Below are 15,429 nucleotides of genomic sequence, written 5' to 3'. Positions count from 1 at the left end.
CGAACTCACAGACCACGAGATCATGACCTAAGCCGAAGTTGGACGCTCAACCCACTGAGCCACCCAGGCACCCCATATTCCAGGGTTATTTCTGACTTCCAACCATGATCAGGGTTGGACATTGAACATGCCCCTCTAGTCTCCTTTTGGCAGTATTCCTTATTGGTTACCCAAACTTGCTGTCTTACAGTGTACTTTTATTATAGTCATGATATTGTAATTTCTAAAGCACAGTCTCTCATCTTTTATTTGTATTTTAACCTGAAGCCTTGTCTTTATTAAAACATCATGATCCCACTGCTGAAATGTATGAAGCCCCCCTAGCTTTATCAGGGATATACACATATTGCTTAGGTAAGTTGGTTTTCTGGGTAGATCACTAATGGCTTCCATTTCATACCAATTCTTTTTAGTCTGTAGGTTTCACAGAGTGACATTTTCTGACTCTGAACTCTTCTCTAAAAGAACATTGTGTTTTATAGACACTATCAAGCAGCAAACTCTAAGTCTAAAAGAGTGTTTTAAGGCATGAGTTTATTTCATATAATTTCTAAGTGATTAATCGCATGCCTTGTTTATAAAATGTCATTGGTCAAACTTAATTGAATGAAGAGGCTTTCAAATAAAACAAGAAGGAAGGGAAAACAAGCAATAAAAGTCTATATCGATAAAAAGTCAATATAGATAAGTCAGTAGAAGTTCACATAGAGAAGGAATATCATTTGCAGGTAAATCATTCTCATTCTTGTTTTACAAGTGAAAGAACTAAGGAATCTGAATGCAGAATCTGAAACGCAAATGTTTAATGAGTATTATACTGAAATAGAATTTTGTTTTTTCCTGTTTCTGTATAAAACCATAAAAACTAATTAGTCCCCAAAAGATCAAGTCGCCTTAATGGTCTGAATCATATGGTTCTGGCATCTGTGTATTTATTGAATTATTTTGACCGCATGGTGCCTGACCAGTTTTCTCCATGATAGCTTGAGTTTACTCGATGTATTAAATAATGACTATGTCACGGTTATATCTGTGGAGCCAGTTACAGAATTCACAGGCCAGTTCTCACATTGTGTAGCACTTGCTACTTTCCCTGTTTCCTTTTAAACATACAACATGTATATTTGTGTATATGGGCATCTGAAGTTTTGCCTTCTTACAGAGGGATCATATTCCAGCACTTTTGGGAATGGCAACAGCTTATATGATCTTGAAACAGACTCCAAGGGCCAGAAACCAGCTGAAGCGGATTGCGAAAATGAACTGGAATCCTATTGATGCTGAGGACTTTGAGAAGAGTTGGTTGCTGCTTGCTGATATTTATATTCAATCAGCAAAATACGACATGGCAGAAGAGCTATTAAAACGGTGCCTGCGTCATAATAGGGTAGGTGATTGAAGAATAAAACATTATTGTTAACCTTTCACTTACAAGCTTCCCGTAATAGGTTATTATAGAATGTTGGTCCATTTCTAAGGATTCTTGTGTATTTTTTGAAAATTAAATGTTTATTCTTAACACAATCAGGAAATAAACAGTCATGAGAAGAAAGAAGCCATTTGCTTTTGAAAATAAAGAAAAATAGAGATTTATGCAGTTTCAGGGTTCAGCTGTGGTTTACACCCCACTTACAGAAAGTGTTTATGGAATGTCAAGCATTTGTGATTATCCAGCTCATCCCAGAACTAATGAAAATTGCAGAAGAACGTTAATTGCGGACGTCTGTCCCTCCTATTAAGAAATACTCTAGATAAATTTACTGCAGCTGCATGTTGTTTTCACATTATTAAAATCCACTATGCATAATATATTTTGTGGGGAAAAGTCTTACCAGCATTTAATTTGCTTATTAAAAAGTTCTTACCTTTAGGTATAAAGCTGGAAATCTTTAAGTCTATACAATTCCACCATATTTCAGTAATAGCGCATTTTGGTTTTTAGGCACACAAAAAAGAATGTCTTATAACATTTTTAAAGAATTTGTTACTATTTGTTGAGAAATAATTGCAATCAACTTAGAAACTTAAGGATATTTATCTTTACAGATTCATGTCAATTACCTCAAAATCGTAATCATAGTAAATCTGTCTTATTCCCTTTGAGCAAATTAAGTTATAAAACAGATCATCTAATGCTATTAAGTTACTTTAATAACTTTAAAAACCCAAAATATCAAGGCATTTATCAATTTATAGTCTGTACATCTAATTTGAAGTTAAGTTGGACTTGAAAAACAGGTAATACTAATTAATAGGTTTTGAAAAATCTGCCTCCAGACCCCTCAGGCAAAGGGAATAAGACAAAAATAAACTACTGGGACTACACCAAAATAAAAAGCTTATACACAGAGAAGGAAACCATCAACAAAGCAAAAGGGCAGAAGTGGGAGAAGATATTTGCAATGATATATTTGATAAGAGGTTAATATCCAAAGTATATAGGGGTGCCTGGGTGGCTTAGTCAGTTAAGCCTCTGACTTCGGCTCAGGTCATGATCTCACAGTTCGTTGGTTGGAACCTAGCATTGGGTCTGTGCTGACAGCTTGGAGTCTGGAGCCTTCTTCGGGTTCTGTATCTCCCTCTCTCTCTGCCCCTCCCCAACTAGCATGTACGCTCTCTCTCTATCTCTCTCTCTCTCTCTCTCAAAAATAAACATTAAAAATTTTTGAAGAAAAGTGAAAAAATATCCAAAGTATATGAAAAATTTGTAGAATTCAATACCAAAAACAAACAAAAATCCAATTTAAAAATGGGCAGAGGACCTGAATAGACATTTTTCCAAAGAAGATGTACAAATGGCCAATAGACATGAAAAGTTGCTCAATATCACTAACCATCTGGGAAATGCAAATCAAACCCACAGTGAAATATCACTTTACACCTGTCACAATGACTAGGATCAAAAAGACAAAAAATAACAAGTGTTGGCAAGGATGTAGAGAAAAGGAAACTCTTGTGCACTATTGGTGGGAATGTAAATTTGTACAGCCACTATGGAAAACAGTATGGACGTTCCCCAAAAAATTAGAAATAGAAAGACTATATGATCCAAAAATTTCACTGCTCAGTATATACCCAAATGAAATGAAAACACTAATTCAAAAAGTTATATACACTCCATGTTTAAAAAGCAGCATCATTTACAATAGCTCAGATAAGAAGCAACCCAAGTGTACATTGATAGAATGGATAAAGATGATGTGGCAGATATATTCAGTGGACTATCACTCAGCCATAAAAAGAGAATGAGTCCTTGCCATTTGTGCAACATGGATAGACCTAGAGGGTATTACGCTAAGTGAAATAAGTCAGAGAAAGATAACTACCATATGATTTCACTTATATGTGGAATCTAAACAAACAAAAGGCAGAAACAGACTCAAAGAACAAACTAATAGCTGCCAGAGGGTGGGTCATAGGAGTATGGGCAAAGTGGGTTAAGAGGAATGGGAGATACAGACTTCCAGTTATGGAGTGAAAAAGTCATAGGGATGAGAGGTACAGCATGGAGTGGGTGGGTCCCTGGGAGACTTAGTTGGTTAAGTGTCCAGCTCTTGATTTTGACTCAGGTCATGGTCTCACGGTTCATGAGTTTGAGCCCCCGGTTGGGCTCTATGCTGACAGGGCACAGTCTACTTAGGATTCTCTCTTTCTGTCTCTCTCTGCGCCTCCCCCCTCAAAATAAATAAATAAACATTTAAAAAAAGAAAAGAGGTACAGCATAGGGAATATAGTCAGTGATATTGTAATAACGTTGTATGGTGACACATGGGAACTATGCTTGTAGTGAGCATGGAATAAGGTATAGACTTGGTAAGTCACTATGTTGTACACCCAAAACTAATGTAACATTGTGTCAATTATACTTCAATTAAAAAGAAAAAGAAAAATGTAAACAGCCAAATGGCTGACCCTTACACGCCTCGTCTAGGATTAAGTGAGATTACATGGAAATTAAGGTTTCAGTGCAGATAGAATTTCAGTTTCCTGGAACACCGACAGCAATATATTGCATGGCTGAACACAATGGCTACTTTAGAGGCACCATTTGGCTGATTAGGCATGTCAATATTGGAAGCATGAGATTCAGGAACTAGAGCTTAGAAACCTTGAGTTGTATAATTAAAAGATGGAGATCATCCAGATCTGGGACAGAAATGTACAGGATGACACTAGACCATCTTGTCATACCAGATGGCAAGGAAGCTATCGAAGATGATTAGAGTCATGTCAAGGGCTCAGGAGCCAACTTGAAGACACTCACAGTAGCCAGAGTTGGAACACATTAACTCTCAGTAAGAATAGTAACTGCAGTGGATTGAAACACACCAAAAAAGTTTAAATCCATGGGTTTACAAAGATCCAAAAAAGAAAAAAAAAAAAGAAAAACCTAATTAATCACCATTGGCATATACTGATGAACTATTATTTCTGAAGCTGGGAAATAAAGGGAAGGCATTAAGCACTTAGCCTACCTTTTCTGTATGAACTACACTACTGGGAAACAATATAGTATAAAAGACATCTCTTATTATAGATGTTTTCCAGATAATAAATGAAGAGTGATAGACTATCATCATTTTCCAGCCCTGATAAATTGATGAACGGGTATAACATCATAAAAAGAGAATCTGACGTTATGTGCCTCCTCAGGGAAGATCACGCCATCTATGACAGGGCTGAACTGGGGTGAGGCGAGTGAATCCCTCACTTGGGGTCCAAAATTTCCAAGGGCACTTTACATCTCAGTAATGATCTTAGGCAGCTGGTGCTACTATAACAAAGTGCTATAGACCGGGTGGCATATAAACGGTAGAAGTGGATTTGTCACAGTTCTGGAGGCTGGACGTCTGGAGTAAGGGTGCCAGCATGGCTGGGTTCTGGTGAGGGCACCTTTCTGGGTTGCAGACCACTGACTTTTTGTTGTGACCTCACATGGTGGGAGGAGAGGATAAGAGGACTGTCTGGGGTCTCTTTTATAAGGACACCAATCCCACTCATGAGAGCTCCACCCTCATGACCTAATTAGCTCTGAAAGATCCCATCTCCTAGTAGCATCACACTAGAGGTTAGGCTTTCCATGTACGGATTTGGGGGGAATAGAAACAGTCCATTGTAGATAAATTATCATTTAATCAAGGTACCTATTATAAATTATAATAAAATATTATTACAATAAATAATGCAGGGGCACCTGGGTGGCTCAGCTGGTTGAGCATCTGACTTTGGCTCGGGTCATGATCTCACAGTTTGTGAGTTCAGGCCCCACATCGGGCTCTGTGCTGACAGCTCAGAGCCTGGAGCCTGCTTCAGATTCTGTGTCTCCCTTTCTGTCTGCCCCTCCCCTGTTCACATTCTGTCTGTCTCACTCTCAAAATAAATACATAAACATTGGGGAAAAAATTTTTAATGAATAATTTAATGCAGTATTTTTCAACCAAAATGCCAGAATGTTAAATAGCATCTGACAGTGCTGTGCTGATTGAAGCCTGAAACAGAAGGGGAAAATTTATGCCTCCATATCCATGTTTTTACGTATTTTTCCTTTTTAAAATGTTTACTTATTTATTTTGAGAAAGAAAGCACAAGCAGGGGAGGAGCAGAGAGAGGGAGGGAGAGAATCCCAGGCAGGCTTCACACTTCCACACAGAGCCCCCACACAGGGCTCAAACTCATGAACCATGAGATCGTGACCTGAGCCAAAATCAAGAGTCAGACGTTTAACCGACTGTACCACTCAGGTGCCCCTATATATTTTTCAGTGGGTAATGATTTTAATGAAAATGTTAATCTATTTACTCCCATTAAAGTCAGGAAAATAAAATTATAATAAATTTAGTTTGGGTGTAAAGAAATATTTAAATTTTAAATGTTGTGAGTTTTAATATCTCAGCTTGTCAATTTGATTTGTAAAATGTTAACATCTGGGGGGAAATTATCAATTAAATCACAAAAACATGTATACAGAGTTGTGCATTTTTCCTTTTGCCTCAGGCTCCAATGTGGCTCACCAGGGCACTGACCTAGAAGTACTTTTACCTCTGTCCTCAAAGATTGAAATCAAATTCAAACCTCTAGATCTAATTACAATTTCCAGGAAGTATTGGTGATATAGGAATATATTACATAAGCACTGCAAGGATGCATTCAACTAAATCTGGGCTGTGAGGAACTCTAGGATAAAAATTCTTTTTTGCTACGTTTAATTGCAAAAAAAGAGACACAGAGAGAGATGGAGAGGAAACCTCTAGATCAAAAGAAAGTTGAGAGACATTTCCACCAGTTACAATGTGTGGGCCTTGTTTGGATCATCTTCCTAACAAACTAAAAACAAGACAAAACAAAATGATATTGAGACCATTTGAAATTTGAATAATGAATGGATATTTGGTAATATCAGTGAGTTGTTACGTTTAGGTATGATAAATTGTGGTTATGTTTAAAGAAAGTCCTTGTATTTAAAGAGGCATACTAAAGTAAAATATTTATGAATGAGATGATGCAATATCTGAGGATTTTTTTTTCTTTCATAATACAGAAGGACAAGTGTGGGAGGTAGAGGTTAAAACAGTATTAGTCCTGATTTAATTGTTGAAGATAGAGGTTCATGGGGTTCATTACACTGTTAATTTTAACTTAAAACTATTTGTAATAAAAACTGTGTATATGTGTAAAATACACAGTCCATTGCCTAGCATGTAAAACTCCTGACTCTGGGGGGAATAGGAGTGGGACTTGATCAGAATCTTTCATTAAGTCCCATAGATGACTTAATTGCATAGCCAAGGTTGAAAAACATTGTTTTATATGCCAATTAAATGAGTTAATATGGTCAACCTCTAGAGTCATAAGCACCCCCATAAAATCAAGTGATATCTGTTGATAACATCTTCCATTTTTTTTTTTCAGTCTTGCTGCAAAGCTTATGAATACATGGGATACATTATGGAAAAAGAGCAAGCATATACAGACGCTGCCTTAAACTATGAGATGGCATGGAAACATGGCAATCAGACAAATCCAACAGTAGGTGAGTTTAACAAATTAGATACTAGGTTTTTCTGGAAACTTGGGTTTTATTTGTAAATCTCCATTTAAATGCATTTAATATTTTTTAAGAACAAAATAAACAGCCAGCTTCCTAAATAAAAAGCCAACTTCCTTTATCAGTCCTTCTGAAAAATAAATTTTATGTTCATAATAGATTATTAGCTTAATAGTTACTAAGTATAATGTCCTGAGATTCAGACGGGTCCTCAGTTACATCTTTTTTTTTTTTTTTTTCAATTTTTTTGTAATGTTTATTTTTGAGAGAGGGAGAGACAAAGCATGAAAAGGGGAGGGGCAGAAAGAGAGAGAGACACAGACTCTGAAGCAGGCTCCAGGCTCCTAGCTGTCAGCACAGAACTCGACACAGGGCTCAAACCCACGAACCGCAAGATTGTGACCTGAGCCAAAGTCAGATGTTTAACCAACTGAGCCACCCAGGCGCCCCTGCATCTAATCTAACTCTGCCCCTTTCTCTCCCTTTAACCCTCTGCTATTTCTAAAATGATAATGCTGTGGGAAAAAGTATTCCAATGTCACATCAGTTAGGAAAACATTTCATTAAATCAAGATCAAGTTCAGTGGCAAGGGATATGGGAGAAGCAGAGAGAGAGAATGCAGGACATGGAGCCTTTATCAGTCCTTCTGAAAAATAAATTTCAGGGGTGTGGGGCTCAATCCCACGACTGTAGGATCATAACCTGAGCTGAATTCTAGAGTCAGATGCGTAACCAACTGAGCCACCCGGACGCCCCTGCAGGTCTCTTTACTGCAGAACTTCTTATGCCTTTAAACACTAATGTACATTCTGATGGATATCACAGAGGGACGTGTTTCCCACAATATGACCCTGGAACATTTTTTTTATTTTTACTGAGCATCCAGAAACATCAATTTGTTCCAGTGGTAGACTCAAGGAATGCAGTCTCCAACATCCCTACCAGATGGACAGCATCTAGAATATATTTAGTGACTAGCCTCCCTCCACATTGCGAGGAGCTCATACCTGTGCTCTTCCCTTTCTTTGTACTGAGCTGAAATATGCTGCAATTGAAACTGGTCAGGTCTCTTCTCTGGAGCAGCCCACAGTGTCTCTTCCCTCTTACCGATGGTGGCATTCTAATTCAACCTCTGTCCTGTCTCTCCCAAGACATCTCTTCAAACTATCTCAATTACTTGTCCATTCTTCCTGAGACTTGCTTCCAAATCTTTCAGCCTTCTTGTTCCTGTCTCCTGTAAACTCTAAAATAATGCTTCCTACTCTGTCCTTTGGAATAGTTGGTGAGGTATTAATAGTTACTTCTTTAAAAAAAGAAAAAAAATGAAGAGAATTGAGTATAAAGAGATTAGATTTCATGGCCAGATAACTTTGGAAAAGGCTCTTTTGTTTGTCCATGTCCCTCCCAAAATGTTGTACCAGAAATTAACAAGTTCTTAAGTATAATTTAAGAATCTAATTATATGCGTAATCAAGCTATTTTTTTTTTATATATGAAATTTATTGTCAAATTGGTTTCCATACAACACCCAGTGCTCATCCCAAAAGGTGCCCTCCTCAATACCCATCACCCACCCTCTCCTCCCTCCCACCCCCCATCAACCCTCAGTTTGCTCTCAGTTCTCAACAGTCTCTTATGCTTTGGCTCTCTCCCACTCTAACCTCTTTTTTTTTTTCTTTTTTTCCCTCCCCTCCCCCATGGGTTCCTGTCAAGTTTCTCAGGATCCACATAAGAGTGAAACCATATGGTATCTGTCTTTCTCTGTATGGCTTATTTCACTTAGCATCACAACTCCAGTTCCATCCACGTTGCTACAAAAGGCCATATTTCATTTTTTCTCATTGCCACGTAGTATTCCATAGTGTATATAAACCACAATTTCTTTATCCATTCATCAGTTGATGGACATTTAGGCTCTTTCCATAATTTGGCTATTGTTGAGAGTGCTGCTATGAACATTGGGGTACAAGTGCCCCTATGCATCAGCACTCCTGTGTCCCTTGGATAAATTCCCAGCAGTGCTATTGCTGGGTCATAGGGTAGGTCTATTTTTAATTTTCTGAGGAACCTCCACACTGCTTTCCAGAGTGGCTGCACCAATTTGCATTCCCACCAACAGTGCAAGAGGGTTCCCGTTTCTCCACATCCTCTCCAGCATCTATAGTCTCCTGATTTGTTCATTTTGGCCACTCTGACTGGCGTGAGGTGATACCTGAGTGTGGTTTTGATTTGTATTTCCCTGATAAGGAGCGACGCTGAACATCTTTTCATGTGCCTGTTGGCCATCCGGATGTCTTCTTTAGAGAAGTGTCTATTCATGTTTTCTGCCCATTTCTTCACTGGGTTATTTGCTTTTCGGGTGTGGAGTTTGGTGAGCTCTTTATAGATTTTGGATACTAGCCCTTTGTCCGATATGTCATTTGCAAAGATCTTTTCCCATTCCGTTGGTTGCCTTTTCGTTTTGTTGGTTGTTTCCTTTGCTGTGCAGAAGCTTTTTATCTTCATAAGGTCCCAGTAATTCACTTTTGCTTTTAATTCCCTTGCCTTTGGGGATGTGTCGAGTAAGAGATTGCTACGGCTGAGGTCAGAGAGGTCTTTTCCTGCTTTCTCCTCTAGGGTTTTGATGGTTTCCTGTCTCACATTCAGGTCCTTTATCCATTTTGAGTTTATTTTTGTGAATGGTGTGAGAAAATGGTCTAGTTTCAACCTTCTGCATGTTGCTGTCCAGTTCTCCCAGCACCATTTGTTAAAGAGACTGTCTTTTTTCCATTGGATGTTCTTTCCTGCTTTGTCAAAGATGAGTTGGCCATACGTTTGTGGGTCTAGTTCTGGGGTTTCTATTCTATTCCATTGGTCTATGTGTCTGTTTTTGTGCCATCAAGCTATTTTTTTATTAAGCATTTTAGCAGTTGTTAACTTAGCCTTAAGGTGGCATCAGTCTTTTGAGCAGCTATGTCATGGTATGGACTCAGATTTAATTTGCAATTAGATAGGTCGTCTTTACATTAACTGCTGTCAGTTCAGGACTTCCCCCACCTTGTATTTTTCTTGAGTTTGTTATTTTACTAGACTGGTATACGGCACAGGAACTAATACCATACCATTTGTTGATAGTATTTTTCCTTCTTAAGATCATGTATCCTACACAATAAAGTCAGCTTGTAAAATAAAAATTCCTTAAATATATTTTATTCCACAGAAGGAATACATTTACAAGTTAAATTATTTAAACATTCTGTTCTTTGGAAGACGTCAGCAAATATTCCAACTCATTCATTCTTTCATTGTGTCATCTATGTATTTTATAGATGATTTTGTCAATTTCCCTGACTTCTCATTAGTAAGTTTTCTCTGAGGCTCCCAGTTCATTCTTTAGTTTCTTCCTTCAGATTGTCATTGTATCCAACACCTGCAATTGCCTTTCACTTTTACAGTTGTCAGGAAATCCTTAAAATCACGGTCATGTTCTTTCCAAAGGATTGAGGCTTGAGTACTGTCACTATGAAAGGCACCAGGAACTGAGATCCAAAAAGAAAACACAATTCTGTTTCCCCCTTTACATCCATTCTCTGGTTATATGACACTCACTAGACTGTGTACATTGTTCATGTTCCTCCTCCCCCCCCTCCCCTGCCATGCTACCTTTTTTCCCCCTCACTACACAGAGTTGAATTTTTGTAAGCTTCACAGGTATAATGCAGCCTCAGTGTACATATCCTTTGACATTTCTGGCCCTTTATTTCCTCCCTAAAATATTTTGAACAAGATGATCTATCAGGTTTCTTCCAACATTAAAACTTTGTTCTTCTATTTTACTATTAGTCCTATTTGTATGGTGCTCTAAAACTTTTAAAATCCTTTCACGGTAAGTATTTCCTTTGATCTTAAAAGTATACTAAGAGTTGGGGGGAGGAGGGGTTGATGAGGAAACTTGAAGTTGGCAGCTCACCTGAGGTCTGAAAGCCAGTCAGGAAGCCAGACCCCAAAACTGAAGTCCAACTTTTTTGGCTCTAGTTTTCATGTAAAGTATGTTTGACATGGCATGACATCTTAAATTGTTTTCCTTTTTAAATGTCACCAACTTTATTAGCCAATTTTACAATTCCTTTGTAATGATATCAAGTTTAACTCTCCTAAACTTACTGTTTTCATCTTTGATGGTTTTATAGGCATGTGTGTTCATGTGTGTTTTTAGCAAACACTATGAATTTCAGATAAGTCCTGTTTCTTACTTTTTACTACCTTATGATTACATTAGCCAGTAATTCCTTTCAAATATTTGTTTGAAATAAAAAAAAAAAATTGGTACTTTTATTAGACCCCAAGAGCAGCATTTAAATTTCCCTGATTTATATTTGCAAGAGGTAAAGTGAAATATTGAATGTATTAATTACATATTATTTTACATCATGGTATATACATCATATCTTATTTGTCTTATCTCCTGTTTGCTAACTCTTACAGCGTTCTTACAGAAAAGCAGCAATCATTTAAGGATGTCTTAAAACTTTGTTTTAAATTGTCAGTATTTGAAACATGACATTTTGGTATCAGTAATTGTGATAATTGTTACTCATCATTGATGTGGCATATCTGGTGACTGCTCTGTCCTCTTCTGGGCCACCCTCCCGACTGCTCTGCCCTGTCGTACTCCAAATCCATTTGGTTCCTGTGGGTCCCATGACTGCTGCTGCCTGGTCAGCTCCTTCTGCCATCTTGCTTCCGATTCCCTTGGCCTATCCCCTCATCCTTCAGATTCCAGGCATTGCCTGATACCCACCCCCTCCCCACCCAGGTTGCTTATGATAGCTCTCTTGGCTTGTACCTTTCTTTCTTGCATTTATCTCACTTTGGAAATTGGTGACATACTTACATAATTACTTAAATAATATACATTCCTTCCCTAATAAAATGTAAACCTCCTGACTGCGCCTGACATGTTAAGTGCTAAATAAACCTATGTGGTATAAATGAATAGCTGTGTTATCATTTACTGCCCTGTGATGAGTTATTACTATAATCTGAAATAAATGGGATTTTTTTAGTAAGTTACAAAAGCCACTCCTGTAGGATGGCAGTCTTCTGACCCAACAGGATATTCACTGCAGTCCTTTTTCTGACTCCATTTTTTTCGCTACCTGTTCTCCCTTTGAGCCACTCCACCTTCCATTATCCCATCCCTTCTCTCTTTACACTATAGTCACCAGCCTTCGTTAAGACTTCTCAAATGAGTAAGCAAACAAAGGAGGGGGCAAAAAAGGTAATGCCAGCAGTGTGCTCTATAAATAGTGCTACATGATTATGTTGTTGTTGTTGTTGTTGTTGTTGTTGTTTTGTCTTAACAGGATACAAATTGGCATTCAATTACTTAAAAGCAAAAAGATACGTGGATGCAATTGACGTATGTCACCAGGTAATATTTCAATATAGATTTCTTAAAATGTTTCAGATACACAATTTCCTACTTTTAGTTAATCTCAAGATGTACATGAATTCATCTTACTGCAATGGTAGAGGTAGACGATGTTGTATTTGGATTAAATGGCTTCATCAAATACATCTGGGAGAGATTTCTGCTTTTCAAAGTTTAGATAATAATAAATTTACTTGAATCAAACATAGTTTTAATTGAGGCTCAAATAATAAAATGTTTGTGTCACGTTAAAGACAGAGACAAGGGGAGAAGCATGTGAACTAAAACTATTGATTCTCCAAGCCATTCTTCTGAATAGAAGTTCTTGTGAATGTGTCTAAGTCTGGTTAGTGCAGAATCCAGATTTATAAATTAGAGATAAGAGGTATTTCTGTTACTTAGAAGTCATTCGATTACATTTCTGTAATCTATCCCTAACTAAATGATCCTTTAGCAAGTGACAAATATTTAAGTTGTAGGTTTAGAATTTGCAGTTTCCTTATATGTACATTGTCCCATTGATATATAAGGCACTGCACCATTGTTCCAGATAAGGCATTATATTGTTAGGAGCTCCAAGAAAAGCAGCTCCTTCGAAAGGAATTATGTAATGTCTCCTATCCTAAATAGCTGTATCAGCATCATTATAGCAAATACTTGGCTTCAGTGATTGCTATTGATTGCTGAGCCTCTCTGTAAGGCAGTGTTTCACATTAAGGTTAAGGTTGTGCATTAATGTAAGGTTATGCATTAGAACCATTTGTGGAATTCTTTTTTAAAAAATGAGTATCTCCCCACTACTAGACTCAGTAGGCCTAAGAATTTGTATGTTTCAAAATAACTCCAAGTATATCTGATATGTGCTACTGGTCAAAATTAACTTTGTGAGGGTTTATTAATATCCTATGAATAGCTAAAATATCTTAAGTTTTTATTTATTCATTTCAAGAGAGAGCATGTGCTTGAGCCGGGGGAGCAGCAGAGAGAGAAGAGAGAGAATCCTAAGCAGGCTCTGCACTTTCAGTGCAGAGCCTGATGCAGAGCTCAATCTTGGGAACCACGAGATCATGACCTGAGTCGAAATCAAGAGTCGGACGCTTAACCGACTGAGCCACCCAGGCGCCCCGATTAGCTAAACTTTCTAAATATTTAAAATCATTGATACATACTTGTTTTTTGCAACTCATCCATTAGGGAAGTAATTATATTTGTTGTATTTCTCACATGTATTCTATTGTTGTCTTTTAAGTACTATTACTAGGAGTTATGTCACATTTCAAATGTCACCTTTAAGAAGTGTTGTTATATTTGTAATATTAATACAATGAAATCTCAACTGGAATGCATATTTCCAGTAAGTTTTATAGCTCTAGTTCTCAGTAATCAATTACAAGTTCTTGTGCTTTTGTTTTTTGTTTTTGCAGGTTCTTGAAGGACATCCAACTTATCCAAAAATCAGAAAGGATATACTTGATAAGGCCCGCATGTCTTTGAGACCTTGAAAACTGTTAATATTTAGTTTGTTGATGCAGCAGGAAATGGAAGGAATCAGTTCTTCTGGGTCAAAATAGGTTTGAGCTAAAGCTCTATAACAGAAGCATCCTTTTCTTTCTCCAGCAGAGGCTGCTATTGTATATAAAGAGAAATGCTGTGTCACATGGATGGTTTCTAATGGAGCAGGTGACTTAGAGCTGGTTTATTTGATTGCCTGTCTTGATTAGGAATAGATTTGGTGTCTCTGTGGTAAAGATTATAACCCATTTCTATAAAGAACATTTTATTAAATACTAGGTCATTAAGTATCCTATACCTTTTCTTAGGAACATTAGTTGTTTATTTCAGGAAATATATTTAAAACGCTATTGTTCTTTGTTAACATTCTTTGCTGTTTCAAAGGTTTGAAAAAGTTTTCTTGTTAATAATGTATGAAAAATAAAAAGTCTATTTTAATAAAGACTTTACAAATTTATGGTTTGTATTGCTCTTGGAACTCAAGAGACATGGTAAGTTTTGCAAAATCAGGGTAAGCTCCCTGTACAATTCACGATGTTTAGTGAGTAGTAGCACAGAATATGTGACTTGCCTAGAAGAATCTTTTTAGAAAAATGCAAAGAATGTGAGTTTCCCTTCCCTTCGTTGAACTCCTTCTTTCTGCTTTTGATGCTAATGTGATCTTAAGAAATAATCTATACCTGAAATCCATTTACATAGGTAAGCTCTTACAGCAATAATTAACCTTAGCCCAAAGACTCGGTCTTTTGAGATGACTTCAGACACTGTAACATCTGGCAGAGAAGGGTGACAATATTTCTGGTCAACAGGGACTCACCAAGCACACCCTGTGAAGGCAACTGCTTACCTTACCGTGCCTAACACCCTCTGGCCCAGTAGTTCTCAGTCTTTTAGGTTAAGTTTAACCTAATCTTAATAAACTCAATTTTTAGCATTATTTCTGATTTGTTGTCTACCTCTTTCTCACTTGTCTTTAAAAATATCATAGTCTTCTATGTCATTTGCATTTTCAATAAATAGAGTATTTTTTAGTCACTGCTGCTTTTTTTTTTTTTAATTTTTTTTTTCAACGTTTATTTATTTTTGGTACAGAGAGAGACAGAGCATGAACGGGGGAGGGGCAGAGAGAGAGGGAGACACAGAATCGGAAGCAGGCTCCAGGCTCTGAGCCATCAGCCCAGAGCCTGACGCGGGGCTCGAACTCACGGACCGCGAGATCGTGACCTGGCTGAAGTCGGACGCTCAACCGACTGCGCCACCCAGGCGCCCCGAGTCACTGCTGCTTTTAAATGTCCTATGTTTATTTCTTTTTATATCTCTTTTTGATCACTTCTGCAATTTTCCAGAGTCCTTTTAATTCCAATTATATGTTATAAAACTCTAATCATTCTTCTTTTTTTTTTTTTTTTTGAGAGAGAGAGAGAGCACATGAGCATGGGAGGGCCAGAGAGAGAGAGA

At 37.5% G+C, this 15,429-nt stretch overlaps 1 protein-coding gene across 2 annotated transcripts in view; it reads left to right on the top strand.

The window, feature by feature from the left end:
* The window catches only part of TTC21B (tetratricopeptide repeat domain 21B), an 84,537-nt gene extending 69,629 nt beyond the window's left edge, over positions 1-14,908 (top strand). For both annotated transcript variants that reach the window (XM_040475261.1, XM_040475260.1), the window contains 4 exons: positions 1,163-1,387; positions 6,910-7,030; positions 12,392-12,459; positions 13,884-14,908. In XM_040475261.1, the coding sequence (XP_040331195.1) occupies positions 1,163-1,387; positions 6,910-7,030; positions 12,392-12,459; positions 13,884-13,961 (492 nt within the window). In that variant the 3' untranslated portion in view covers positions 13,962-14,908. The remainder of the gene's footprint in view (positions 1-1,162; positions 1,388-6,909; positions 7,031-12,391; positions 12,460-13,883) is intronic.
* Positions 14,909-15,429: the final 521 nt, after the last annotated feature.

The sequence above is a fragment of the Herpailurus yagouaroundi genome, unplaced genomic scaffold (assembly GCF_014898765.1).
Source record: "Herpailurus yagouaroundi ecotype Mexico unplaced genomic scaffold, PumYag 140, whole genome shotgun sequence".
NCBI classification, from domain to species: Eukaryota; Metazoa; Chordata; class Mammalia; order Carnivora; family Felidae; genus Herpailurus; species Herpailurus yagouaroundi.
The sequence above is the reverse complement of the archived record's forward strand: the minus strand, read 5'-3'. Positions and strand labels throughout refer to the sequence as shown.